Below are 27,966 nucleotides of genomic sequence, written 5' to 3'. Positions count from 1 at the left end.
TTACCACCAACAAAATTTCAGCAGTTATCTAGAGGACATGATATAACTGATTGACCTCAAGCTAACATGTAGCATTATTTATATCAATCAAATCATCTCTTAAATTGGGTATTCTGTTCTGTTTAACGCTTAAGTAAATTCTGTGCTGATAGACATTACGTTCCCTTAAATAATTTCATAAATATCTGTTAATACTGGTCATACCCGTGTTCAGTGATCGGCCGTAAACGCACCACAAAGTTAATTGATAACTGTCATGACAGAAGAAGAACTACTTCCGGGGCGGGGCTTAGATTTGATTGGCAGGTCTCTGGTACAATCGTCGCTCTCTTTCGCCTGCCCGTAGTAGCAGAGCGAAAATGGCGTAGCACGGAGGGTGTGCGGAGTAGGGGACGAGGGGACCTTCTCCTCTCCGGGGTGGAGGAGAGGGGGCCCCGGAGGTTGTCGTCCATTTCCCCCTCGACATGTCCCCTCACCCGGCGCGGACACTCTCCCCAGACTAACTGCGGCTAACGTCCAGTTTGTGAGACGTGAATGTGCCGCCGTAGAAGAAGAAAACCGCCCTGGCTTTTGTTTACCATTATGAGCAGCTGCAGCGCGAAGAAGCACAGTGGAAATACCTCTGCATCATCTCGGACCGACGCTCACACCAAGGTCAGTGATTTTCAGTCATGCTACACCTGTGCGGGATACATTTATGAACATTTTCCTTCTTTCGGCGGATGAAAATTCTCTCTCACATTCAACACAGTTAGCTAATCAAGTGATTTTATACACTAAATTCAGTATCTACAAAATCAGAACTCCCTCCTTTGGTTTTGACTTGAAAGCACTTAACTGGCCTATTAATAATCAATGTCACCATGTTTCTTTTAACACGACTCGGATTTTAGGAAAATAACATGTTTTTTCAGGCAATAATACCAATAAATCCCTAGTTTGAGCTTCTTCATTGTAGATATTGTATATATTTGTTTAACATATCAGCAAAATGCAGTACGTTTGCATTAATAGGGTTTTTCAGTATTGTCTGATAGTGTATAGACCCCAAGTTGTCATTCAGCTGCACCACTTCAGAAGAGACTGGTTGACATTCACAAATTATAACTAAACTTCTGTGTGACTCTGTATCCTCAGGATGGGTTTCCCTGGAAATTCAATTGTGAAAGCAGCTGAAGCCCAGACTGCAGGAACATCTTCCTTCCAACCAGCCTCAGCACCGACAACAGATCACTTCCCTCCAGACTGGTGGACTTTAAGAGCGAAGACTCACCGTTGAAGATGACCTCTTTTGGGCATCAGGGACGTTGGTGCCCTCTTTCCTGCTGTAGCTGGGACACGGGCCCTCTTTCCTCCACAGCATCCCCCACTGTCCTGGCCTGTTTCTGCAGCATTCTCAACCGCCAGGATATCTGCCAAGATTGTGGGTTCGTGTGAAGCCCATCATGCACACTCTGACTACGTTTACATGTAGCTAAACGCTGGCTCTGCAGTCACTAAGCTGACTGAAAAGCCAGAGAAGGTGTCTGGTCTCTTTGTAAATGCCTGAAAATCCCCATCATTTGAGTATTTTCAGTCAGATTTGCTTTCGATTCTTATCTGGCTGCATGTAAACGTTGTCATTCTTGCGCAAAAAAAAAGTCCCCACTCGCTCTGTAATTACATCAAAGCAGTTTGATAATGAACAAACTGTTCTTGTTTCCTGGGAAGAGAGTAAAGACACAAGATACTGTAGCAAAAGATCAAGGCCTGTGATTAAATTGGACTAATTTAGGGTGAAATCTTTTGGTTTTTTTTGCACTACCTCATCGCCATAACAAGTCCAACAGGAGCGAAGCGTGATCAGTACAGGAATGGTTGTCAAGCGCCACAGCAGTTTTATAAATGTGAGAAAGATGCATTTGGTTTTAGGATTAGAGGAAACTGTGCATCCTTTCTAAATTTTTGGGTTTATTGTGCTCTCCCTTTGTCAAGTCTGCAGGTTTATTCATAAATTGCAAGTTGGCAATATTTCTAGTGTGAGTTAAACCTTGAGATCCCAAAAATTTGGCATATTTTAACTTCAAAATTAGTATTTTATGACAACAGTCTTGTCCAATGTTCCTCCCTTAGCATTTTCTCGACAGTTATGTCAATGATATGTTCTCACTTTGCACTTTGTGCTCCCTTCTTTAATCGCTGCAGGTGGAGACAGAATTAACTATTTGGTTCCTCTGTGCCAGAGAAAGTAATGCGTAAAATGGGTGAATCAAATATCAGGCTTTATTTCCACCTGTTGTTTTTATGTGTCCAGTAAACTAAGTGCTGAAATAGCACCTTTCAGTTTCTTTGATTGAAGCTCACGGTGGATTTGCCCTTACCTGAAGGAAACCCTGGTCTCATTTTTTCAACTTTTACTTTGGTTAATCTTCCATGATCTCTGTTGGGGGGGAAGAATATCACATTACCGGGATTTGTGCAATATTTGATCTTAACTGTCATGTTGTTGACCAAACTGTATATTGTATAAACAAGTGACAAGTTGTTTGAAAGCAACAAAATCACCAATGTCTTCCATTAAGATATGTATAGACTCATGTGCATTAGCTTATTTAGCGGGACTGTGGTGCCAACATTATAGTAGCCATGCATGACCAGTAGTGATGCTTGCTTCATGGAGAATAGTGAAATCGATTTTCTAGACTAAGCTGGAGCTCAAAACTCAACACAAAAAGGTGGTGGATTGACGTACCGCACCTTTAAAAACACACCACATTTAGATACAGCTTTGCCCTAAAAACCTAATGCAAGATCTCGTTTTTGTTTCATGTCTGGGATGTAGGATAAGTTGCATGATTAAATGACACAATCGGGGTATGCAGTTGATAAGTATTTCAAGTTGTTTTATGTAGGCGTGTATGATCAATTTAAGTAAGTGCTTTCTAACAGAACTGCTGTATGTTCTTAAGATTGTTATCTGGGTAAACAAAATGCTTAAGAGACGTCCTAATCTGCACTCTCAAGCGTCAAAAGAATTTGTTGGCCATTATGCAACGGCCAAAAAAAGCTCCCCAAAAGCTCAGATGTGACAATGATAGAAACCTTTAGAGAGGAATGTTATATTAAGAGTCGTTCTTTAATCTTGTGTTTTAGTCCTAGAATTAAGATCTTCACCATGACATCGTATTGTACATAATAACTCATAGTTTTTGGGATTCAAAGCGATATATTTTAATCCATAAAATTGTATTTGATTAGAGTTTTAGAAGCAATAACCTACAACGATGCATGAGTTTAGTGCCAGGGTATACGTGTTAAAAGAAGTCTGTAATGTCACGTGGAAAGGATTTTCCCTCCCTTTCTGTTATGCCTATCTATTAGTCACTTTCTTTGGAAGTCGTATAATTGACTTTAGAATACAGTATCACTTACAGAGGTTTTGGATACTTCCTGCAGAACAAGGTATACATGAGGACAGCTGTAGCATCATTATTTTCCCTGCCTTGTATTCTTCGAAACACCAAAATAACCTAAACCAATCGGTACATGAGAGATGCTTTAAGAATTTCAGTTGTTGTAGCATTTTTACATAATATAAACTTTCAGTAACTCTGTGGCTGCAAAGGACTTATTGAACAGACTTGACACTTGTTTGAAAAGCACTTTCTCTCCATGTACTGACTTGCACCGTCATCACCATCCTGTCTCGAATACTGTGTTCTGAAAAACCCTGTGATGCTCTTTGTTGGGATTTATAATCACAATTTATAAGCAAGTAGGCGTCTAGCAACATGAATATATGGGTTTAAAAAAAAATATGCATGACTTAGCAGAATAATGAATGATTTGTATTGCATGCAATAATCCAACTTTGTAATGTGAATGAGTGTAATTAGGCTAATGAAGATGTTCAGATCAGATGTTCTGTGACACGGTGTCAACGTGGGGACGGTTGTTTTGACACAACAGCAAGCATGTTGAAGTAGCTTCGATCATCAGCTGTGGTTTTAACCGACTGAATTGCACCAAGAAAAAAGAAGTATGTCGGAGAGTTTGAAGTGTTCCTGCTCTCCTGCTCTGTTGTGCCAAACATAACCAGGGCAGTAAAGCCACAGTGCAGCTGAAAAACACCTTTCAACCTTTTGTTCCCAGAGAAAAAAAGCAACAAAAAAAAACCAACAAAAGCTTAGGGAAGATGATTAATGACATTACTTTGTTGATCAACTTTTCCACTGAGGAGGTGGACTGTGTGGAAACTATGCACTCCAGAGGGAGGAAATGGGCATGCTTATTACGTGTGAGCCTCTTGTCTGGTTTTGTATTAACTAAAAAAAAAAAAGAAAAGATATCTGTATCAGAAATTAAGCAATAAAATGCAGCATGGTGCCAACTGGATGGCTGTGTGTTGATGTTTACTTACAGTTTGAGTGCATTTAGAAAATTAATGACAAAGTGTACATTATCGTTGCAGAACAGGAAAAGTCTGTAGTTGAGTTTACACCCATATGAGGCTGTATTGCTTGTTACTTTCCAAAAAACAAAGTTACTGAATGAACAGCAGAGAAATTACATTGACATGTTTAAATCTGGCACCATTTCTATCTGCTTTCATGTCTCCACTGTGGAACAGATGTATGAATAATTCGCATTTTGTCCTGTGTTGTGTTAATATTTCACATGGATGTTTACCCATTTATTTGACATAAACTTCTTATTTGGCCATATTCACGGTCATAAACATAGAAAAAAATAGCAATTTACAACATAAATTAGTCATCAAAAGTAGCTGGAGAGCAGATTGGAGAACACAATGTACAGCTGGGACTCCTTGTGCACACACTACTTGTCAAACGTACTTGTACCACTCATGTCAGCCAGTCTGTTCTTAACTCGCGTCATCTGATCCAACTTTTCTTCAAACTGCTGTTTCACCTGCAGTGGAAAGTGACAGATTTGTGTTTTCAGCAGAAGGCATTTGATTTCCTCCCCCTCAAGGCATTTATTGTCCCTGCCTGCATTTCTCTCACACAGAACATCTAAAAGTACAAATTCACAAAGAAGTAGCTTTATAGGCAGGCTGTTTTGCCGCTCCACCAGACGGCTTCTTGAGTGCAGCTGAGGCTGGTGAGTTTTAGCAACAGTATAACTTTAGTGTCAGACTCAGGCTGAACTTTCACACCATTTCAGCAGCTCATATTTCACAAGGGATCCGAATGCGTCTTATAAAAAAGGACTCTGCATTCACAATTAAGTATTTAGTTGCACATAAATTGCCAGATGATAAAACAAGTGAATGCTTATCGATGGAACTATAGCACTCACATTATGAGAACAGTAAAAACACAATATGATGTTTGTTGTCTCACCTCATTAATGATGTCTCTCAGGACCTTCTTATCAAATGAAAGGCTGGATGCTGCCACCATTGAGCTGCAGTTGAGGATGTAACTGCAGAGAAAAACAGGACCTGTGATGCACTCTGAAATCTTTTAATATCAACAGTGTCTGCAGAATAAAAAAAAACTGTGTACAAACATGAGGAATTGGCTTTTTCATCTTTAACGCGAGCAGCTCAAACAAAGGAAAACGCTCATAAGGCACTTGTTTATTTTAGCCTCTCTCGACAGCAGTAAACCTGTGCAGAAGAAGTCAATATGCTTTTGTGTGCTTTGTGTGCAGCCCAGCTTACCAGCTGATGTTTGCTTTGTTGAAGAGAAAGATGGAGCGAACCATGGCCAAACGCAGCGGGGCCGAGTGAATGACTTTCCCCACAGCAGAGCCGCAGCTGCGACACTTCAGAGAGCTGTAGATGCTGAGAGGAAACAACAGCAGTGATGTATGTGTGGGTCAAGAACTTTATCACAATTATATTTAAGGATTTTCCCAACAGAACAGATTGCAGATTTTTTTCACTCACCAATTAGCCATTTCCCCTTTGTGTCTTAACTCCATTTTATCACTGATGACCACATCATTGGTTACTTCTGAAGGGAGACAAGCAGCAAGGTACTGATTAATACATTTGGATTAAGAAGGGAGGGTACAGTAGCCCTGGAAAACACAAACTGAGAAAAATAATGCGCCAGAATACAAAATGACAATGAAAGCAAACATTTGTAAACAACCATCTGTGATGTCAAGATGCATGTTATCAGAAAAGTCTACTTAATTAATTTCCATGATATTACACCATCATAAACTAGCCAATTTACCAACCTTAGCTGATTTCTTAATATTTAAAACACACAAATAGCTTTTCATCTACAATAAGGTGAAGATAAAGTGAACTTACTCAGACACATGATAGAGTCCATACATTTAATCTCCCCACAGACGCCATGAGAGTCCCCCAGCACAGTGTTGCACTGCTGACAGTGGAGAGTCATCTGTTGCTGCGTGTGTTCTCTCTCTTCCGCCAGCTTTCCATCACCGGTACATTTGGTCAAGATGCTCCCATCAAATTCCATGTCAACGATGTTTTTTTTCTGGCAGGTAGAGAGCTGGTTGTTGTCCCGCTTTGAGTTTGAACCAGCAAAAAACAGGAAACTATTGCTTCTTCTTCTGTTTAACTGTGACGTTAGTCGACCTGGTTTAACACTGCCATCGCGTGGAGCAGTGAGAGAACTGACGATATACCGCCACAGAGCATTCGATAGAAATATCTAAATTAATTAAATTAATTTAAAAACACGTATTTCTTATTCATTATTAGGGTCAAAATTGTTATCTGATTAAGTTTGAACCGTTTTTTTTTTTTTTTTACCTTAATAATGGGATGAACGCTATCAATTCAGCTTCGCTCTGATTGGCTGCAAGGTACTTCCGGTCGCACGCAGCAGCCAATCAAATTGCGTCTGCTGCCGTGTTTTGAACGGTGGGGAATTTTAACCGTCAGCCGCCGCCACAGCTCAAAACACCCAACAGAGCTGAAACGTGTACATGTTAATTTCTCCTCACAAAACAGAGTGAACCACCGCACCAACATGGATTTGGACTCCATGAAATATGCAGAGTTGCGAAGCCTCGCCAAGGAGCTCGGACTTAAAGCCAACATGAAGGTGAGGGGAACTGTTTTTGAAATCTAACTGCTAATACTCGGAGGTTGATCTGAATGGCAACATGCCGAGGCGTGTCCATTATGCTAACCGTTAAGCTAACGTTTGTACCTGAATGCTACTGGGCGAAACATACTCAGCTTGCTAACGTTTTGTTTTGTTCATAAACAGGCCGATAAACTTCTGAAAGCGATCAAGCAGCATTATGAACAAGAAAAGAACAAGGAGGAAGATGGACAGGTAACGTAATCATGTGAATTATTTGGTATCCTTGCAACTGAAATCTCAAGTCATGCCTGTATCTGATGTTTCAATATCGGTCTATTGCTGGGATGTTTTACAGGGAGAAGAGAAAGATGCCACTGCTCAACAAAAGGAAGAAAATTCATCCATGGACAGTACTCAGGAAAATAAAGACTCATCTTGCGATGAAGAATTTTCCAGCCCCACTGTGTTTGTGAACACACGTCGAGGCAGAGGAAACGGTACCAAGAGAAAGATCCCTGATCCTGAACCAGTGACCGAGTGTGATGCCAAGTTGCCTCCAAGTACTGCAGAGGTATTGCACATCATAATATAATCAGTGACAATAAGAGATCTCCAGCTAGACTGCATGTAATAAACGTCCTCAATATAAAAAGTTTGTATCCTAGCACATGTTTCTGTGCATGTGCCTCGCCCACTTCTTATTGTTGGGTCAGTTTCTTGTACTAAAGTGTATTAAAAGACTTGACAACTGTCTTTCAAGGCTGACTCCACAGTGGCTGCATCTATTGGTGCCAGGGGTGCTAAGAAGAGAAGAGTGTCCTTTACAAAGGATTCTGACAAAAGTAAAGCTGAAGCCACTGACAGTGAGAAGCAGCAGCCTGAAACTAAGGATGAAGCACCTGTGCAGGGTGATGCAGGTCAGTAGTGTGGATTGATGAAAGACAACACAAACTTTCTCTTTGCATCCCCCTTCTTCCTAATGTGTTGATGTCTTCTTTCTTAACTTTATGTTGAAGTTATGATCATAGACTTATTCTTCATATCATACATTTTTGTGTCTAGTAAAAGCAACAAAAGTGGCCAGAGCTGGTAGAATCCCTCGTTATCAAGGGCTGCAGATGAACAAGCCGGCGTTGAAGCCCATAACTCCCAGTAAGTTCTTGGAGATTTTTTTTCTTTCTCTCTCTAGTTGCTTCCATGCAGTCTCTCTTTGAACAATAAATAAAGAGACCATATTATGAAGATGATCTCTCTTACAGACTTCAAGAAACTCCATGAGGCACATTTTAAAAAGATGGAGTCAATTGACTCCTATGTCCAGCGAAAGACCAAGCAGATGGACACTTACAGAAGCTCAGCTAAAGAACTGAAGGTATGCAAAAGCTTCCAAACAGTCTTTTCTGAATTTAAGAACATTAAATGTTATATCTGTAAATATAAAGTTTTTATTTGTAATTTCAATTCCCTTTTTTTCCCCAGCAACTTCCCGACAAAACTAAACTGTCGCAAGCTGATGGCAAGGCTCAAGCGGTAAGAATCACTATTTGATTAACATCCATAATTGTACAACTGCAGGATAAAGGGTGCAAAGTAAGTGACGATTTCTAATCATGCATGTATTTAACAGAAAGCAACTCGTGCGTCCATGTTCAGCCCCATCGTGGTTAACAAGAGGGCAGCTGAGGACAAACGTAGACACACTTTGCTCTCGGCCAGTAAAGCGCCTCCAAAGAAACCTGCTGGGAAGGAAGAGGCTCTGTTCAGACCAACTGTCCTTTCCACTCGCAGGATCAATGTCCGGTGAGTTGTGCTTTCTTTCATAGGTCAACCAAAAAACAACACTTTAATTTAGATTATTTTGTAGAGCTGTATTTTCAATTTGCAATAAGTACAAAAAGTACACATCAGCATAACCCATCTACAACTTTTTAACAACCAGATGTGCTTGTATGCAGGTTCTCGGAGGCCACTCATGACAATGAGTACAAGAGGTCCATGGTGAAGACGCCGGCACGTATGTCGCCCTGTCTGACCTCAAGCACCCCACAAAAACAGGCGGCTGATGGAGGAAAACCCAACAATGTCAAGACTTCAACTTTCTCTGCCACAAAAACTCCAGGTACCTTTTAAAATCCTTGGAACAATGACTGAATTTGCCTGTAGATATGTACAGAGTGAGTGATTACGTTTTTCTCCCCATGGATTCCAAAGGAACATTTGTTTTCACGGGCAACACAAGTATCTCAAAAACACCTGGAACACAAAAGAAGATCAACTTTGATCTGAAGGCGAGTCTCTCTCGTCCACTCACCTACAAGCCTCATACAGGTACAGAATCACTTTTTAATTTCTCTGCCTCATAGAACTATAGTATCAGTTGACAGATAAATGTGTAATGTTTTTGTTTTGTTCTTTACTTTTTTTACATAGGTAAGCTGAAGCCGTTTGAGGAGCCCAAAGAAAACACAGCAGGAAACATATCACTGATCTCAAACTCGCATCAGAAAAATTACAAAAAGCACCAAGTCCAGACACGGTACGTCTAAACATCTACACACTGGCATATACTGTTTCATCTCCTGTAATAATTCTCTCCCTCAACATCAATATCTTATGGAGGTTTTTGCATCTTATTTTAGAGAGGACAGACGAGCAAAACACATGGAAGGCCGGAAGCAGAAAAAGGAGAATGCTCTCGGGGCAAGAAGAGGCCTCGTTATGATGTAAAAGTGTCGTATTGTCAATGCTCGTTTGTACAGCCTGTTGTTTCAGTGTAAATATTTTCTGTCATTTTTAGCGTACTGTTGGGAAATTAGACAAGCTTACATTTTCTGCTTCTATATCCATCCTACCACGCAGCGTTTTTAGATTTGACTTGTGCATTAGCCGGTCACATTTTATAGCTCCGATATAGCCGTTTATGTAATTTCATGAGCAGCGAATGGATTTCTTTTATTGGTGCTCTCTAAAGTCGTACTTTTTGTTCTTAAAAAGTTGGTGTTTTTACTTTTTTAGTGAAGACTGATAAAAAGACGTTGATGCAAAATACTTCCTTGTCTGTTTGTTTTTTATTGCATCTTTTCCAAAATACAAGCATTAACATTTGTGCGCAATCATGATTTGAGTAAGTCTACCCAACAATTTGATCATTCACATGAAGAATATTTTTATTGTTGATTAAGATCTGGTTGGTTTACATTATTTCTTTGGAGGAAGGCATCTTGGACTTGGAGCAGAAAGAATGGTCCTAAAAGTCCTGACTTGAGCATAATTGCTTGTTTTAATATCAGAAAAATTCTGACTCAGGGCTTTGAGCCAAATTTAGCAGATAAGAAATGTCTCAGAGTTGAAGTTTAAAGTATTAAACTCCAGATGTACATCATGTTACAGCATTTCCAGGTAAATGGATGGCAGTTTCAGTATACAGTTCATCTCCAAATAGCATCTCAGACTTCGGGATTCCTCTTGTACAGCTCATAAGCAAACTCCTCAGTGTGTGCATAGTCTTTGGAGACGCCAATGAAATCAATCTCCAACTGGAACGGACCGTCAGCTTTGTCTCCCAAAGTAAATCCAATGGTGTTTATCTGTTAATACAAAAAGATGGATTAAATAAACTACGGAGCACAAAGAAGAAAAAGCACATACAAGGAGCTTGATTTTTATTTTTTGATATCTCCCCCATGTGGACAAAAGCAGTATGAGCACCAACTAGATCAGTATGTGACATTACCTTGTCCAGCCAGACAGGATGCTGATCATCTTGTATCCTCCCACGGTGTGTAAGGAAGAACTTGGAGAAAGGTATCTGTAAATAAGTAACACCTGAGCATTAGAATGACTGCTCACATTAGACAGCAAAACTCTGTGATGTTTCTTCTGGTATGTCAACATATATCTGGTTGCACTAATTCTTGAAAAAAACTCTATTTTTACCTTGACATCCTGCCAGTAGGGTCCTCCCCTGGTGTACAGGAAATACGAGTAGATGTCATCTTTCATGTGAGAGTAGTACGATTCTGTTGTGATGTTGATCATCCACGGACGGCCATCGCCACGCAATCGCAAATGCAGGGTGTTGAAATTGGTCCAGTCGTAGTACTTTTTTCTATCAAAGGAAGCCTAGGAGAGACAAAAGGTTTGGAGGTTGACAGTTAGTGCAGCAGTAAATGTTGTCAACCACCCATGAAATATAAATTTCAGCCATGTTTTTAGGAATAAAAGTCTCCCAGGTTGCTTAAACCCATACATTTCCAGAGAAAAAAATCCTCAATGTCTCTGGATACTACTACAGTAACAAAAATCAATGTGTGTTACCTGAACTTCAGAAAGAAAAAACAAAGTAATGTCACTAACCAGTGGTTGCTTTGAGCGTAAGGTGCAGTAGCCACTGTAGCGTGTTTCTCCATCTCTTGGAGGAGTAGAGTTCAGAGTCCCGTACAGAAAAAGCGTATTATTGTTTTTGCTAAGCTTCAAGTAAGCTTCACTTTGTCCTCCGATCTCACTATCTGAGGACACCACCCACTGCTCCAGGTTCTCTGGACCTCTGAACTCCCATATCACTCTGGTCTGCTCCAACATGTGCTCTATGAGGGGTTTGCCTTCTGGACCAACCCAACGGTCAGAAAACTCCTTTTTCAACAGCGCGAAGTTCTTCTTTATCCCCTCTAAACCTTTTGAGAAGCTGAAGTCAATCTTCTGCCATGGAAACTTGTCTTCTTTGGGCTTGCCGGGTCGTCTGTATTCACTCTGAATAGCTCTTCTGGGTACAGCAAGAGGAGTGATGGAGGGGGAGAGGAGCAGCTGCTGGCAGTGGTGCTGGATGGAGCCCAGCAGCCTCGCCGAGGGGAGACGTGTGATCTTCGGCAGGGACATTTCAGACAGTTCACTGCTGGGATATATCGCACAGAAAAGTGGTGTCATTATACTGGAGTTACAGGGCGGTAATGGGCGATCAAATTTACAAGAAGAAAAAATCGGATTTGACTGGCTTGACAGGTTGTGATTAACATGTACAGTTTTTAGTCTTTACATTGTCATTAGCTCTAACAAAACCATCTAGGAAGTCTGTCTATGTTCTGCTAATTTTATTGGACATGTTACTTACAACTGGACTATGACATCTAACTCATGTGTTTTTTTTGGCACCAACATCCTCTAGATTGAACTGTGTGCCAAATATAATGTGCCATAAATAAGATTTTTTTTTGTTGACACCATCCAAAAGCTTACAAACAAATTATCATGATTATTATGATGTTACGATTGTTATGTATTGTGTGGTGTAGCTGCACCACTAATTGAGCTAACTAGCTATGGGTACCATCAGTTATCAGCAGTTAGCAAGCAATCTAGTGATAAACTGGCCCCTATTTGTTTTAAGCATTAATTTGACAGATGGCCCATTCTTGCATATTGCATCTTTAAAATCACACCTAATAAAAGTGCAAACCGTTTGCTTTCCTGATCTTCATGTATGGCAGTTACACAATTAATGTAACAACCATTTTTCAGACTGCATTTTAACAACATTTACACTTCTTTATGTAGTTAACGTTACATAAATAACTGTGACCAGCTGGTGTTGAGTATTCAGTAAACCCAACATTCAATGTGACAGTGTTAGCATAATCTGTCTGTACTTACCCTGACCATGCTGCACCAGAACGAGAAGGATAGATGTGTCACCGACTTAAGTTCCTGGTTCAGTTGGACTTATACTTCCAATTATCTCTTTTAAACACAATAATATAGTTTAACAGTTCACAATTTGGTCGTTTAACACTCATTACACATTCAAGGTTGTCCGGATCTACACGGGAAACCCGGCGGAAGCACTTCGTGCTGCGTTCAGCGTACATTCAGCGAGCCAAACACATGGAAGAGCAGATTTACAACGTTAAAGGCTTCCATTCCCGCGGACCGTGAATGCAGCTCCGGTGCACCACAGATATGTGTCCTTACCGACACATTCACTGTCGATGTGTAGTTCCGCTTTCTGCTAAATATCAATGTTCTTGCACAGTGGCTGTTTGATTTTCTGCACCTAAACTCTATTCATAAAAATTATAATAAGCCCATGTACAAATAAGAATTTAATTTAAGTGCCAAAGATATATAACCCAGCGGTAACTATGGTATCAGTGCGAGCGCGCATGCTCAGTAGCGCCTTTGTGTGGTTGACTGCAGAGCCGACTAGCTAGGTAGCAGCAGCGGCTAGCCTCAAACATTTAGACGACACAGAGGTAGCTAGCAGGTTAGCCGTGCAGCTAATCATGGTGAATGTAAAGAAACGGAAAGGTCGGGTCGTAATTGACTCCGACTCCGAAGACAGTGCTAGTGACGATAATTTAGATCAGGTAGGTTCGCATTTTTCTTAATTTGTTTCTCCTAGATCGCCCTATTCAGGTTGTCAACACTTTGAGGTGAAGCTAATGTATGCTAACTGACTGCGCTGTGTTTGGCCTCGCTTGAACAAGCTGAGAGGGCCCATCTTATTTACAACCCTCGCTTCCTTTCTCAGTAAACACGACGTTCTTACAGCCAAATAAATTTCTCAAATGTTCGTGGGGGGGTGTTCAACACCGACGGAAGTGTATGAGGCTGTACGGAAAACGGTGTCTTAGCATTTGGCAGCTAAGGTATGCTAACGTTAAGGTTACATTCCGAGAGATGTACTCAACGCTAGCAATCTTGCAGTATTATGTTGCCACGAAAATGCCGCGCAACGGGCCTTTTCGCTGGTTTCGAACATAGGTTGCTGGGCTACAGCAGTGCACTGTTGGGGAAATGCATTGTTAACGTTACCGTTGAGCCTAACAACAGCGGGACATGTTTGCACTGACTGAAGCCGTGCTGGAGTCGCACTTGATTTAGCTAGAAGAACCTTATCTCCGGAATGACGTCATGGGCGCAGGGCTGTAGGTCTATTTCTGTGTTGTTGTCAAACAAGCCCTGGCAAACTGACTGAAGAGCTGTGCAGGAGAACTGCTTCAGGCATTTTGATCACCACTAACTCTCCATGCACATTATCCTACAGTACAGTGTGCTCAGACGCAAGTAGTTGCAGAACCGATGAGTTGAGAGAAGCTCAGTAAGCACAAATCATCTGTTGTTGTGTTTTTATATAAGATGTTCAGATTACATGCATTCAATCACTGGAGATGGGTTTGAGGAAGAGATCTGACTTTGTCTGTCCGGGTATTTTATTCCAACACTGTCGAGCACTGACCTGGTTGGAGTGCTTCCTTGAATTACAATGTGACTAATCATGACAAAGGCTAAGACACCATTTATTAGGTACTGATCACATCGTTATCTGCACCGGTATCAAATCTGTTGGTAGTTGTAATCTTGTATCTGCAAATAAGATGGCATTCATCAGTGGCAGTGGCCAATGTTTATCTGATTTGTGGCATCAATTGTGCGCTGGCACATTGGCTTAATTACTTTAAAACAGGTCAGTTATTTCTATTGCATGGCTTCTTGGTTTACCAGGCACAAAGGGGAAAATACATATCAATAAAAACACAATTACAACAATAAACATCAGCGTTGGTTGGGATCCCGAGTCAATGGTTTCACCTTGACTGAGGCCTTCTCTACAGATTTCAGCTTTTCCACATTCTTTCACTTCACACTTTCAGGGTTGTAGTCATTTAGCCTTAGGCGCTTACGTTACAAGCTAGTATCTTGAACCACTGCCGCTCACGCCTTCAATCAGAATGTGTTTTTATGACTACTTGTGGCTGGATTTTGCTTCCTTGCATACATGATATTTTACCTGTGGGAAAACTGACCACTGAAAAACCAAAACACACGCTTGTTCCTGCCAGTTCAGCTCGACAATAAGCTTTCAAACCCATGTCTTGGTAAAACAGCTGTGTGTGGGAGGTTTATCCTGATATCTGCATATTAAGAGTGGATACGTCAGTCTTTGAATGTAATCAGGAGCACTGTTACTCTATGTACTGCCATATGCTTCTCACATTTAAATGAAGCATGAAAAATGTTATCCAAATACATCCTCCACATGGTTTGCATTTATTTACACCTGCATTTAGAGATGTCCACCTGGATTTATATCACCCAAATTGCATAAATTTGCAGAGGGCATTTTCCCGCTTTTGCAAGATTATGAATGTACTGGCTGCTCTTTCTGAATCACCTCACGATGCTCTTTTTTCCAGGAGCTCTTGTCCTTGGCGAAGAGGAAGAGGGTCGATTCGGGTGAGCAGGAAGAGCCAGTCAGCAAACCTGCAGCTTCTACAGACTCTGAGACATCCGATAGTGATGATGAGGTATGACAGTTTTTAAAATAGATAAATAAATGAAAAAAATTATCAAGCACATTCTGTCATTTGCAGCTATTCGATAACCAAAACCCTTTTTTTTCACTTCTTTTGTATAGTGGACTGTGGGTGGCACTAAAGGCAAAAAGAAGGTAAAGCAAGGGAAAGGGTCTGAGAAGAAAAACGCTACAAAGAAGAAGGTTAATAAAGCAACGGCATCTGGCAGCTCAGATGGAGACAGCTCAGCAGAGAGCAGCGCACCAGAGGAGGGTATGTCTGCAGTGCTTGTAGTGAAAATTCTTCTGATTGTAATCTTTTTATCTAAGAGCAACCACAATGGTTTCAGTAACCATTTTTCGATAGAAGTAAAGGAAGTTATTGTGGTTGCAGTCGTGGAGATGTCCTAAATTTAAAATGAGCCACACGTCCTCAGGTTCATGATATTTTTCACAGGTCTAGATTACAGACATCATCCAGGGTGAGATGTCCGTGGGTATTTTAGGTGCCTGAGATTAGGTGACTCACTCACTCATCTCCTTTATCCCAACTGGCACTCAGGGAAGCATCTGAGCTGTTGTTTTGTTTGTTTGTTTGTTTGCGCTACATTGTTCTAATTCATACCAGATTCAGTGAATAGTGAAAAAACCGAGGGCTGCAACACACCATTATTTACATTGTCACTTGTTCTCACAATTATTTTCTCAGTTAACTGATTGGTCACTTGCATCTATTTCATGTACAGAAAATGGAGAACAAAAAAACAATTAAATTGCCTTCAGTCTGTACGTTACATTTGTGTCATATCATATTAGTCATGATGAAAAAAGCTACTGAAACATGGCCATCTTAACTTCAACAAGAAGCTGTCAGGCTAACTTCTCTTTCCTGTTTTAAAGTAGTTAGACGTCACTTCCATTTCAGTTACTTGGTAACTTTTTGAAATTGGTGTCAATGGAGCGAAATGGGAGTAAATATAAAGGCGTAGAATCTGGTCCGGTTTGATGTAGCTAATACTGATGAGGATGCTGTGGTGGTTTGTCTGTGTTACTGCAATCTGCAGAAGTATTAAAAGCAGCTGAACGTTTGCCGTTTTTGCTAATGAATTGTTCCTAATCTTTAGGTGAGGTGTCTGATTCAGAGAGCAACAGCTCGTCCTCCAGCTCCGACTCAGACTCCTCCGAGGACGAGGTGTTCAGGGATGGTTACGATGACGACTTGATGGGAGATGCGGAGGACAGAGCTCGGCTGGAGCAGATGACAGAGAAGGAGAGGGAGCAAGAGTTGTTCAACAGAATTGAGAAGAGAGAGGTGCTGAAGAGACGGTGAGTAATGTAGACCACACAAAGAAAAAAAGAATAAAAATCACAAGTGAAATGTACTTAAAAACTGTTGTATTGTTGCTGTGTGTGTGTCTTTGTATTTACTCAAGACATTGTTTGTTTGTGTGGACAGTTTTGAAATTAAAAAGAAGCTGAAGACGGCGAAGAAGAAGGAGAAAGAGGAGAAGAAAAAGAAGCAGGAGGAAGAACAAGAAAAACGGAAGTTATCTCAGGTTCAAGACACACAAGTGGTGAGTTCAAGGACGTTTTAAACAGTATTAGAGATTGTAGTATTGGAATGTGTCACTGTGAGAATCATGTCGGAGTTTGTCTATTTATGCGTATTGATTGTGTTGTTCTTGCTTTTTCTTTTCCTTCAGGTCATGTCACACAACAAGGAGCGACGATCCAAGCGTGACGAAAAACTTGACAAAAAGTCCCAGGCCATGGAAGAACTCAAAGCTGAACGTGAAAAGAAGAAAAACAAAACAGGTGCGCGTGACTGGCCCCTTTTTATGGCGTGTTTTTTTTGTGACAAGTCAATCAGATCCTGCAGCTGACGTTTCATCTCTTTGTTGAGCAGCGGAGCTTCTGGCCAAACGCCAGCCTCTGAAGACGAGCGAGGTTTACTCTGACGATGAGGAGGAAGAGGAGGAAGATGATGACAAGTCGTCAGTCAAAAGTGACCGGAGTTCGCGTTCATCATCTTATGATGATGACGAGTAAGTCGGAATCTGCTCTAAGTCTTTAAAGCTTCATCTCACAACCACTCTATTCTCTTTTGATGTAAAGTGACGTCTTAACCGTGTTCTGCCAACAGAAAAGAAGAAACTCCACCGAAGTCGCAGCCTGTTTCTCTCCCAGATGAGCTCAACAGGGTCCGCCTGTCCAGACACAAGCTGGAGCGCTGGTGCCACATGCCCTTCTTTGCAAAGACTGTGACTGGCTGCTTTGTGAGGATAGGGATTGGAAACAACAGCAGTAAACCAGTTTATAGGGTAAGCTTACATTTCATGTAAGGTAACATTTCTTGTACAGTTTTTAATACTCACCAGGAATGTGCTCTTGTATAATGGTGATAATGAAGAGCTGAGAGTCTTTAGAAATGGACTTAGTCAAGTCGAAGCTGATTAGTAAAGTTGGATTTAATCTTTGTCCTCTCTTGTTGTTGAAAGGTTGCTGAAATTGTGGATGTCGTAGAGACGGCAAAGGTTTACCAACTCGGATCAACGCGAACAAACAAGGGATTACAGTTAAGGTCGGTCTATAGTTACAGTCACTCTGTACCATTTAAAGCAAAGAATCAGGGCCTTCTCCTCCACTGTTCCTTCTTACCAGAAATATGACTTTTTTTATTGTGTATCTTCCTCAGGCATGGCGGTGACACGCGGGTATTCAGGCTTGAGTTTGTATCAAATCAGGAGTTTACAGAAAGCGAGTTCATGAAGTGGAAAGAAGCGGTAGGTCTGCTTGAAAAGGCAAAAATATGTCATTTGTAACATAATTTTCAGTGGTAACTTCTGCAGAGAAACACGAGGAGCCCTCATAGGTGGTACTACTTCATGTTTTGTGTGTTGATGTCTTTTCTTTCTAGATGATCGTTGCTGGAATGCAGGTACCGACTCTTGATGAAATCACCAAAAAGGAGCAGTCGATCAAAGAAGCCCTGAACTACAAGTTCAATGACAAAGACATAGAGGATGTGAGTCTGTCTCTGGATGGAAATTTCTTTATTTTGTTTCTTGCTTATTCAGTGGTACCTAACATGTTTTCTTTTGTCTTTTCTCGCTGCAGATTGTTAAAGAGAAGGACCGATTCCGAAAAGCCCCTCCGAATTACGCCATGAAGAAAACGCAGCTACTCAAAGATAAGGTAAAGGAAAATATGCTTGAACGTCCTTGAAATATGATACGTAGAAAACCCAGTTTGCTCATAATGATAGCAGCCTTTTACATTTTAAAATAAACCACATGAAGTATCCAAAAAAAAAAAAACAAACGTAAGAAGGCCACTGCACTGTGCACAGATGTATCATCAGTTTGTGACTATCAGCCTTTTAGTTACTCATTTTTATCTGTTTTGACCGAAGGCCATGGCAGAGGAGAGTGGAGACGGCGATAAAGCGAAAGTGATCCAGGATGAGCTGAACGAGCTTGAGGAGAGGGCAGAAGCACTTGACAGACAAAGGACCAAGAACATCTCTGCCATCAGGTACACAAGCTGCAGTTAAAAATACTTAAGTTAAAAAATAAATCTCACTGGAGTTGCTCTTTGTAATAAAACTGTACATGATGTTCCTGGCCTCAGATACAGGGTCTAAGAGTCCAGAGTTTGGTTTAATTGGGCAGTTAAAATTCATCTGCATTGCTGCAAAAGCTTACATAAAATGTTTCTATCAGCAGTGGTGTATTTTGTTTCTATCACTGATTGAAAAAGACATTAAAGGTTGCTGGGAAGTAACTTTCCACAACAATACAAAATAACCCCGAGGATTCCTTCATCGCATACTTTTAATGTTCAGTCATTTAAAAAAATGTGTCTTTGTTCTAGAGCTGATTGGGTTTTTAGACAGAATCGTGTCTGACTCTGAAATTCTTAATTTGTTGTTGTTGTGTAGCTACATCAATCAGAGGAACAGAAGCTGGAACATTGTTGAGTCTGAGAAAGCTCTTGTGGTAAGTTTCAAAACAGCAACTCCAAACACATTATTATTATTATGATTATAATTACGATGGTCAGATATATTTATTTGCTTATTTATTTTCACACAGGCTGAAGGACAAAATGCCAAAAACCAGCAAATGGATCCTTTCACACGAAGACAGTGTAAACCCACCATGGTGTCCAATGTAAGATTTCTCTAATCATTTCTAACATTTTCTATGGGAATAGTATAATGAACACTGCTGAATATAATTTTGTGAACCCGTCCTGCTCGTTTTATTTCTGCAGGCCAGAGACCCGTCAGTCCACGCAGCTATTCTCGCTCACTTGAACCAGAAGTACGGCTCTGGGTCGCAAGGAGATCCTTCTGGTGGAGACAAGAACAAACTGGTAAGCAGAGCAAATACTTACAGGCACTCCCCGTGTTTTCATATAAAATAAACGTTTGGAGAGTGAAGGCTGAAGTCATTACTTCACTTTCAGTTGTTTGCCAAAATCCTGGTTGTGATCCTGTTCCAAGCTGTATGTCATGCAAACAGGAAACTGAGAGCTTTTTGCACCATTGCCGTGCTGCTGATGTTATTTTTGTCTTCTTTTGAGTCATCAAAAGAAGGACTATTTATTTTGAATGGCAAAATTTTCGGCAGATATATTTTCTGAAAGAGTGAGCCACAGTCGACATTGTAGTACTATAAAGGCAGACTTTTTTGGCTCGAAGGGCAACAGGACATTTAAGGCGTTAGCTGATCTTACACAACACCAATAACAATAATTAAGTGCTTAAAATGCATTTTTGGCAAAGAAAATCAACTAAATCTGACTTTTACTCTCTGTCATGTTACAGGGTCAATCAAACCCAAAAGACAAAGATGTTCCCAAGCCAACCACTGACCTCTCAGAGGACTTGTTCAAAGTCCACGATTTTGACGTTAAGATTGACCTACAGGTTCCCAATGCAGGTAAGATGGTTCTTCCAGTGTCTTATTTATACTTGCTCAGCCTGCATTGCAAAGGTGGTTGTTACTGGTAAAAGCGCCGGATTTTAGATTTATTTTCTCTCTCGTTTCGCAGAAGCAAAATCTCTGTCCGTGAGCTCCAACGCGCTGCCGGTGAAGGACGGCGCCCCCCGCAGGTCTCTAAACCTGGAGGACTACAAGAAGCGGAGGGGGCTGATCTGATACAGAGTCCATCATTCAAAATCCACATTGCATGTGTAATTGGCTGTGTAAGAGAGAGAGTGTGTGTATGTGTGTGTGTGTCTGTGGTTGAGAGAGTGTGTGTGTGTGTGTGTGTGTGTGTGTGTGTGAGAATGACTCCCAGAGGATTTGTGTGTGTGAATGTTGATACAACAGACTGATTATCCGAACACAGAGAAAATACTGATTGAGTAAAGACAACATTTTTCTCAAAGGATCTCTCTCGGAAGAATCTTGTCCAGATATTTGTTGATTTGTTATTTTTGCATAATCGCACACAAACTCGTGTACTGAGTTGTGTTTTTTTTTTATGTATTTAACGTCTCCCCCCCTCTTTTTTTGGATCTTCTGGAGTCCACTCCATTTTTTTTTTTTTTTCTGAAAGGACATGGCGCTTGTGGATTATTACCTTGAACAAGGACACTATTTTAGAAGACTTAGATTGTTGAGGCATCTTGATATTACTTGACTGGATGTCTAATGGAGCCTCACCAATGATGAATTACTGTTGTAAATCTCCCTCCCCCCCATCAATGTGTGATCATGTGCCCTTGCAGTCCATCCTGAATTTTTAAAGCCGTGGGTTTTTAAGTGGATGATCACCATCTCCAACTGGACTGTGACGCCAGCCCAACGTGACACACGTGAAAAGTTCCGTACATGTTCAGTACATTTATCACTTTTTAAGTCTTTGAAACAACCCAGTTTAAGAGGAACCATTTTCTATGGCTGACCTGGTTATAAAAGTGTTGTTTTGTTTCTGTTATCTCTTGGTTGGTTGTTCATGGGATAACTCCCAATGCCCTAAACTCCCAGAGCAGATTCTATGTGTTATCGATTGTGTCCATAGTCAGTTCCTGTATTGATGTGGCATGCCATGTAAATATGCATTTTGGAGTGAGTGCGGAAAAAATAAAGAGGCACTGTTTCATAACTTCTGTGTCACTTGATCTCTTTTCTAGGTAATATATCAAGCAGACTGAAAAGTTGTGTGTCCACAACATCCATTATTGCACAAGAAAACGTTTCACAAGTACCACATATATTTCTTATATTAGAGACGCAAGTACCAGTGTCTTGTAAGACATTGCTATGATACCAGAATGCATTGCATAGCTGCTTACTTATGCAAAGAATGGGAAGCATGGAAAATATATAATGTCACCACTGTAAAATTCTTACACATAGCTCTTTTAATGGTTCCTTAACAACTTTTCTTTTTTGTAAATTTTACTGTACTAAATTATAAATAAGCTTTGTTTACATTACTTAAGATATACTTTCTGATCGTAGGAGCATTATTAACGCAGAAGGAGGCGGGTGCGGTGCGTTGGAAACCTCATTGGTTGGTTTTTGATCAGGCGTGTCTGAAGTCGCTCTGTTGTGGGGTCCTTGCTAGCAGAGCTTCCTGGTCCACGTATTGAGAAGATCACCAATATCCTCTTTGACAGATAATGACATTTGACCGTGTTTATACAAACGATATTAATCTTACATGCTCACCGGTTAAACCCCGGCGGTAGCCTGGTGGCCTGAGACATTTTGAAACTTGGACGTCGTTTCAAACGGTACGTTAGAAGCTTCCTGTGAGTAAGTAGCCAGCTAGCCTGTTAGCTTTAGCAGTGATGGAGTTTATGTTGACCCAACTGTGTTTACACTCGTTTTATGATAACGTTTGCCCAGCTACCGATGACTTATTATGTAATTACTCCTTCATATCCACGTAGAGAGAATGCGCTGTCGTTATAATAATATAAAAAAAAGTAGCCCGCTTTGACTCTGTTCAGTTATTGAGCTAGCATGCTAGCTTCGCAGACATGGTGAATTGACTAGGGAGTTTTATCTAGAGTTCCGTCTCTCAGGCTGCTAACAAAGAAATGTAGGAGTATGAACTTTAGGTATGACTTAAAAAGATCGGAACCGTAATCATCTGTCGCTGGGTGTTGTCACTGTTTGTTTAAAAGGAATACACTCTCAGTTTTGGATATTTAGCTGGTGCTCCTACATGGCAACAATTGAAGGTACAGTGATGTTAGATTTTATACATGAAGAATAGATTTGAAGGAGGATGCACACACCCTTACGGTCAATAAATACAGACTGCAAGTATTTTCAGTACAAATGGCTGCTCCTGGATGTTATGTATATAAGTGTTGCAGAAGGTATATTAATCCATTTATTTATTTATAGGATGTCCAAGGCTACAGTCATTCTGAAGTTTTGTTAGAAGATGTTAGAAGTTAAATGCATGTAATTGGTTTATGCATTTTTAACCACAGTCTTTAATATAAATGTACCCAGAAAATTATGCTGTGACTTTGCAGAAATCTCAGCTAGCTAAGTTTGTATGGGGATTCCTCTAATAGGAGGTTGGAAGTTGTGTACAGTATGTTTTGGAGATGATAAACTCTATGCGTTACGTCCTTGTTTAAGTCACCTCAGTGATGATAATGAGCTTTTATGTTTCTTGCATTAGGATACAAAATGTCTTGGTTTGCTGACTTGGCCGGGAAGGCTGAAGACTTCCTGAATAAAGTGGACCAAGGAGCCGCCACTGCCCTAACCACCAAAAACCAGGGAAGATCATCCTTTTCATCATCCTATGTGGAAGAATCAACTGTCAAACCTGAATACAACACCGCAGGGTACCAGACCAGTGCAGCTGTGAAACATCATGACTTTGCATCCTCCAGTGTTGCACCAAGCTTCATCTCTGCAGCAGCTGGAAACATCAAGAAATCCAATGCAACCCTGTTGGCTGGTAGTGCAAACATGGCCAGTATATCCTCTGCTTCTGGCAGCAGTGCTGCTAACTCTGCTAAGATCTCATCTGGCTTTGTGCGGCCCAAAAAGAGTGAGGATGTGGACGATGACCTGCTCTTTGACTTTCTGAACAGCTCGGATCCTCCAGTCAACAACAGGAGCGATTCAAGAAGAGAACTTGTGAAAGTGGCAGTTCCTGTTACAGAGGCCCTAAACCCCACACCTCCTCCTCCTTCCATCAGTCCCCAGCCCTTCCCCTCAGCCCCATCAACGCCCCCCTCAACCAGGGGTGTATCCAGGGCCTCAAGCATGAGCTCACTGTCTGCTCACAGCATCAAAACATCAGAGGAGAGCTCTGCTAAAGAACAAAGCCAAGGTAGGAATAATTATACACTGCATATTTCATCATTTCATTTCATTTCCAGTCACTGTTTACTAAAACATTTGATATAAGTTAGATAATACTGCAATTCTAGTGTGGTAGTTGTATTGAAACATGCTATTTTGTTAAGATATCTAGTAACTACTACATATAGATTAATGTGTTATTACCAGTGGATAGACTGGTGAAAATCACAAAAGTGCCCCACAGTCAGACATATTTTTACTTATTTATTTTCATGAATAGCAGGTCCAGATCCTCTTCAGGCATTTAACATATCTGAATAATAGTTCTCTGTGTTTATTGCCCACCACAGACACACCTGAGAGTTCAGACTCAGGCTTGGCTGTCCCTCAGGAGTCCAGCAGGCAGGAGCCTCCTGCTCCTCCCACAGAGGAGCCACAGAGCCAGATCCTGTCTAGTCTGCGTCTGGAGAATCAACTGCTGCGCAGTGAGGTGGCCTCCCTCAACCAGGAGATGGCTTCAGTCATCCAGAGAGCAAAAGACTTACAAGATGGTAAGTTATTAGACAAGACAGGACGAATGATGGCCAACATTCCTGCACCTCTTCCTCTGTATTGATTAGGTGGTTGTCTTTTCATGTAGAGTTGAACCAGACGCGTCTCCGGGCAGACAGATGGACCTCAGAGCAGTCTCAGACTGACCGAATGTTACGGGAATTTCGGTCACAGGTTGATGACCTCACAGAAGCGCTCTCTGCCAAAGACGGTCAACTTGCAGTCCTGAAAATCAGACTTGATGAAGCTGATCAGCTGCTGAAGTCCCGTAATGCTGCATTGGATGAGGCACAGAAGGAAAAGCTAAGGTTTGCTCCTGTGACCACATTTGAATAAGAAATGAAATACAGCCTTTTATGAATTGATTTAGACATGATAAGTCTTGTTATGTTTTCAGACTTATGCAAGACCACACAGAAGGGAGCAGCATGCATTCTCAAGCTCTTGAAACACTGCAGGAGAGGCTGCGAGAGGCTGAAACAGCTCTCAGGAGGGAGCAGGACAGCTACCGGCAGATGCAGGTGCACATGACGCCATCTACTTTCTTTAATCCATGACGGTTAAATCTAGACTGAACACATGGAAATTATTAAACTTCTTAATTCTCGTGTCATTGTGCAGATTGAGTATGCTGGCCGCCTGTCAAAAGTGGAGTCTGAGAGGCAGACCCTAGCGGAGACGGTGTCTGCATCAGAGCGGCGAGGTGGAGAGGAGAAGCTCAGGGTTGATGAACTTCAACAGCAACTGAAAAGTGCCAAAGCTGCAGCTGAGTCAGCCAAACAGGAGTTACAAGACTACAAGCACAAAGCCTCACGCATCCTACAAGTAAGTTTTTCATTAATAGTGTAGACAATCATTTTTTTTGTGTCCTTTTTATGATTCTTTTTCTTTTTCTTTGGAAAGTTTAACCTGTGTTGATCTGTGTTTTAAATTATCCTCCAGTCCAAAGAGAAGTTGATCAGCAGTCTGAAGGAAGGATCTGGTCTGGACAATATAGACGGCAGCGGGGCCATGGCTCTGGAGCTTGAGGATCTGCGTCATGACAAGGAACTTCAGAGAGAGGAGATCCAAAAACTACAGGGGCAAGTGCACACGCTTCGGACAGAAATACAGGTGAGACGCTGCTTTTAAGTGCTTGTTTTCTTTACAAGTTTGGTTTGAGGTTATCGAGATAGCTGAGATGTTGTTGAGTTAGTAAGCTGTAAGTGAAAGATATTTTTCTCTCGCAGGATTTGGAGAATCAGGCCCTGATGGAGGCAGAGTCATGGAGGGAGCAGCAGGCGCAGCTGGAGGAGCAACAGGCCTTACAGAACAGAGCGAAGCAGGAGATGGAGGCTGAGGTCGAGCGCTACAAACAGGTGAGGGAAAGTGATGATTTCTGTCACAGATGTATTTCACCTGAAACTTCATTAAATTTATTCTGACCAAACTCCTCACTTATTTGGGATGTTTATGTGTTTTTTCTTAAATCATAGGAGCTGCAGTACCTAGAGGAAGAGCAACATCGATCCAAAACCACTCTGCAGAGCAGAATGAAGGACCGAGAAGACGAAATTCAAAAACTCAGGAACCAGGTCAGTCACCTCAGATCATGCCAATGCAGAGCCCCCTTTTTGGGTCAGAGCTTGGCCAACATCTGCTTTGTGACATATAGTAAATGCTTCTAACATTATCAATTTGATAAACAGCAGTGATGATGTATTTTTCCAGTTAACCAACAAGACTATCAGCAACAGCCAAACAGAGCTGGAGAATCGTCTCCACCAGCTGACGGAGACGCTGATCCAGAAGCAGACGATGCTGGAGGCTCTGGGCACAGAAAAAAGCTCCCTGGTCTTCCAGCTGGAGCGTCTGGAACAGCAGCTGAAGAACGCTCAGGGAGGACAAAGTGGAGGGCCAGCCATCAACATGAGTGGCCTAGAGGGACCAGGTAGGAGAGGATTAGATGACAGTTAATGGGTCCTTTGTTTCTTTCTTTGTGTTTTATTGGGCTCAATAGTATATCAATTTTCAGTGTCGACTTGTAACTTCTTCTCTCACAGTCTCTTTTTCTGTGTGCTGTATTTTTAGGTGCACGACAAAGAAACGCACCGATCCTCTTCAGTGATCAGGACAGTCCGGGAGTGTATGGCAAAGTACGCAAGGCAGCCAGCACCATTGACCGCTTCAGGTAACAGCTCACAGGAGTATTTTTTACGTCCTCACCGTAAGCATAGTGTTATTAAACTCTTTCTTGTGTGAGATATGATATCTGATGTTCATTTGAAAAATGTGTCTTTTCAGCATCAGACTCGGCATCTTCTTGAGGCGGTACCCTATGGCCAGAGTGTTTGTTATCCTGTACATGGTGAGTTTCTGAAGAGTAAATGTTTTCCACCTGGTTAATCAAAGAAATGAACAACATTATGTTTTTTTTCTTTTACAGGTGGTACTGCACCTGTGGGTCATGATTGTTCTCCTGACTTACACACCAGAAATGCACCACGGTCATCCTGACGGAAGATAGAAGGCTTGAATTTTACCCATGTTTAAAGGCGTTTGATATATTGCCTTCAATATAAGGATGCTACAAGCTGCTTGAATACGGGCTCTGGGTCCTGACTCTCCAAGTTTTGCACAGAAATGCTATGAATTAAAGACATTTCCTCTGATTCATTCTTAATTGATAACTGTATTGGGTTTTAAGATAAATAGAGTGATATATTGTATTGGTGGTCGGTTGAAAGGACATTAAATCCAACGTGATCTCACATCTGTCCCTCTCATCATCTGCTTTCAGACCTCTGTTCTCTTAAGAGATTGTATTTAACACTATGTAAAAAAAGAGTCTTTTAATAAATGAGTTAGAAGAAACAACAGTACCTGGCACTTTTTTGGGCCTTTTCCATTGTTTTATTTGATGGGAAACAGAATGAGAAGGGAGGGAAGATGTTCATTAATGAGCTGCAGCAAGGACACAGCCTCTACCGACTGAGCTATTGGTACTTTTATTATAGAGAAACCAGCCACAAATCAACATAAGGGGAACTTCACCAGTTTTACACATGGAAATCAATTTATTGCATTATTAGAACTGAACTGTGTTGTTTTATATTGTTCTGTTTCTATGTTCTTGTTATTTTTTGTTGTGTTTGTATTGTCTTTTTTTTAATGTATTGTTGAGTTTAATGTATTTAAAGGCCCATCTAGGAATGGGCATTGCAAAGTAGGTTCGGCTATGAATGCCGTGGCGTGTGGCATCAGTTTACGCTACATACTTTTGATGGTACAGTGTCTTGTAACAGGGTAAATGGTGTCTCTGCCCAGCTTTTAACTGGTTTCTGCACTATGTTACTTCAGTGAGAGGGTAGGATCACAGTGTCAGATACGTTTACTTCAAGATACAAGTTTTAAACCCATAACATGTTATGACGTGATGATTTTGTGTTTGTAGTCAGCACCTACATTACATCTTATACATACATACTTTTACAGCAGTGGTGTTGCACAGAAAAACTGTGGGAGGCGCCAAATCACACACAATTCCAATGTCTACATAACGTTGCTTCAAATGAATAATAGATTAAAATCGGCAAGGCTCTGACAAAAACATTAATCGTGATTAAAAACATACTTAAAAATCAGTCAAGCTCATAGTTTAGTTATTTTTTCAGAAACATCGTCAGTGTCATTGTCACTGATCATATAAGATTAAAAAATACACAGTGTTTGTATAAAAATACCGTATATTGGCTCTGTAAGAGAATGAATAAATAGAACAACAACAATACTACTACTATTACTTAGAAGAAGAAGAAAAAGTATGACATTC

General features: G+C 41.0%; 5 protein-coding genes and 1 long non-coding RNA gene across 8 annotated transcripts; 4 read left to right on the top strand and 2 right to left on the bottom strand.

Moving 5' to 3' along the window:
- The first annotated feature begins 317 nt into the window (after positions 1 to 317).
- LOC119034401 lies at positions 318 to 4,374 on the top strand. Its single transcript, XR_005079553.1, has 2 exons — positions 318 to 654; positions 1,138 to 4,374. It is a non-coding gene; the product is annotated as an uncharacterized LOC119034401 (long non-coding RNA).
- Positions 4,375 to 4,639: 265 nt separating this feature from the next.
- Positions 4,640 to 6,623, bottom strand: oip5 (opa interacting protein 5). Its single transcript, XM_037125362.1, has 5 exons — positions 6,272 to 6,623; positions 5,897 to 5,963; positions 5,669 to 5,791; positions 5,346 to 5,427; positions 4,640 to 4,911 (listed from the first exon to the last, which is right to left on the bottom strand). The coding sequence occupies exons 1-5, from the start codon at positions 6,444 to 6,446 to the stop codon at positions 4,819 to 4,821; spliced, it is 540 nt and encodes a 179-aa protein (XP_036981257.1). The 5' UTR covers positions 6,447 to 6,623; the 3' UTR covers positions 4,640 to 4,818.
- A 220-nt stretch (positions 6,624 to 6,843) lies between these two features.
- nusap1 (nucleolar and spindle associated protein 1) lies at positions 6,844 to 10,070 on the top strand. 2 transcript variants are annotated; one of them, XM_037125359.1, is made up of 12 exons: positions 6,844 to 7,037; positions 7,206 to 7,274; positions 7,378 to 7,593; positions 7,783 to 7,939; positions 8,085 to 8,174; positions 8,282 to 8,394; positions 8,502 to 8,549; positions 8,650 to 8,822; positions 8,978 to 9,141; positions 9,234 to 9,350; positions 9,453 to 9,558; positions 9,662 to 10,070. In XM_037125359.1, exons 1-12 carry the CDS (start codon positions 6,963 to 6,965, stop codon positions 9,747 to 9,749), a joined length of 1,416 nt encoding a protein of 471 aa, XP_036981254.1. In that variant the 5' UTR covers positions 6,844 to 6,962; the 3' UTR covers positions 9,750 to 10,070. The 2 variants fall into 2 exon arrangements, with proteins under 2 accessions (XP_036981254.1, XP_036981253.1); XM_037125358.1 differs by having other exon boundaries at positions 6,845 to 7,037; positions 8,502 to 8,552.
- A 1-nt stretch (position 10,071) lies between these two features.
- ndufaf1 (NADH:ubiquinone oxidoreductase complex assembly factor 1) lies at positions 10,072 to 14,116 on the bottom strand. 2 transcript variants are annotated; one of them, XM_037125361.1, is made up of 6 exons: positions 13,830 to 14,116; positions 12,669 to 12,755; positions 11,379 to 11,910; positions 10,959 to 11,144; positions 10,756 to 10,830; positions 10,072 to 10,609 (listed from the first exon to the last, which is right to left on the bottom strand). In XM_037125361.1, the coding sequence occupies exons 3-6, from the start codon at positions 11,895 to 11,897 to the stop codon at positions 10,469 to 10,471; spliced, it is 921 nt and encodes a 306-aa protein (XP_036981256.1). In that variant the 5' UTR covers positions 11,898 to 11,910; positions 12,669 to 12,755; positions 13,830 to 14,116; the 3' UTR covers positions 10,072 to 10,468. The 2 variants fall into 2 exon arrangements, with proteins under 2 accessions (XP_036981256.1, XP_036981255.1); XM_037125360.1 differs by having other exon boundaries at positions 11,379 to 11,913; positions 13,830 to 14,115.
- rtf1 (RTF1 homolog, Paf1/RNA polymerase II complex component) lies at positions 13,157 to 21,426 on the top strand. The gene is made up of 18 exons (XM_037125357.1): positions 13,157 to 13,381; positions 15,212 to 15,322; positions 15,433 to 15,583; positions 16,434 to 16,635; positions 16,766 to 16,883; positions 17,013 to 17,124; positions 17,216 to 17,354; positions 17,453 to 17,630; positions 17,808 to 17,890; positions 18,005 to 18,092; positions 18,227 to 18,334; positions 18,427 to 18,504; positions 18,722 to 18,843; positions 19,250 to 19,307; positions 19,404 to 19,481; positions 19,585 to 19,686; positions 20,141 to 20,255; positions 20,368 to 21,426. Exons 1-18 carry the CDS (start codon positions 13,298 to 13,300, stop codon positions 20,472 to 20,474), a joined length of 2,034 nt encoding a protein of 677 aa, XP_036981252.1. The 5' UTR covers positions 13,157 to 13,297; the 3' UTR covers positions 20,475 to 21,426.
- A 434-nt stretch (positions 21,427 to 21,860) lies between these two features.
- golga5 (golgin A5) lies at positions 21,861 to 27,016 on the top strand. The gene is made up of 13 exons (XM_037072498.1): positions 21,861 to 22,060; positions 22,969 to 23,631; positions 23,954 to 24,154; positions 24,244 to 24,463; positions 24,553 to 24,676; positions 24,777 to 24,980; positions 25,098 to 25,268; positions 25,385 to 25,513; positions 25,631 to 25,729; positions 25,866 to 26,085; positions 26,226 to 26,325; positions 26,439 to 26,502; positions 26,581 to 27,016. Exons 2-13 carry the CDS (start codon positions 22,977 to 22,979, stop codon positions 26,659 to 26,661), a joined length of 2,268 nt encoding a protein of 755 aa, XP_036928393.1. The 5' UTR covers positions 21,861 to 22,060; positions 22,969 to 22,976; the 3' UTR covers positions 26,662 to 27,016.
- Positions 27,017 to 27,966: the final 950 nt, after the last annotated feature.

This window comes from Acanthopagrus latus, chromosome 16 (genome assembly GCF_904848185.1).
Source record: "Acanthopagrus latus isolate v.2019 chromosome 16, fAcaLat1.1, whole genome shotgun sequence".
NCBI lineage: Eukaryota > Metazoa > Chordata > Actinopteri > Spariformes > Sparidae > Acanthopagrus > Acanthopagrus latus.
Note: the sequence above shows the minus strand (reverse complement) of the source record. Positions and strands in the feature narration are given on the sequence as shown.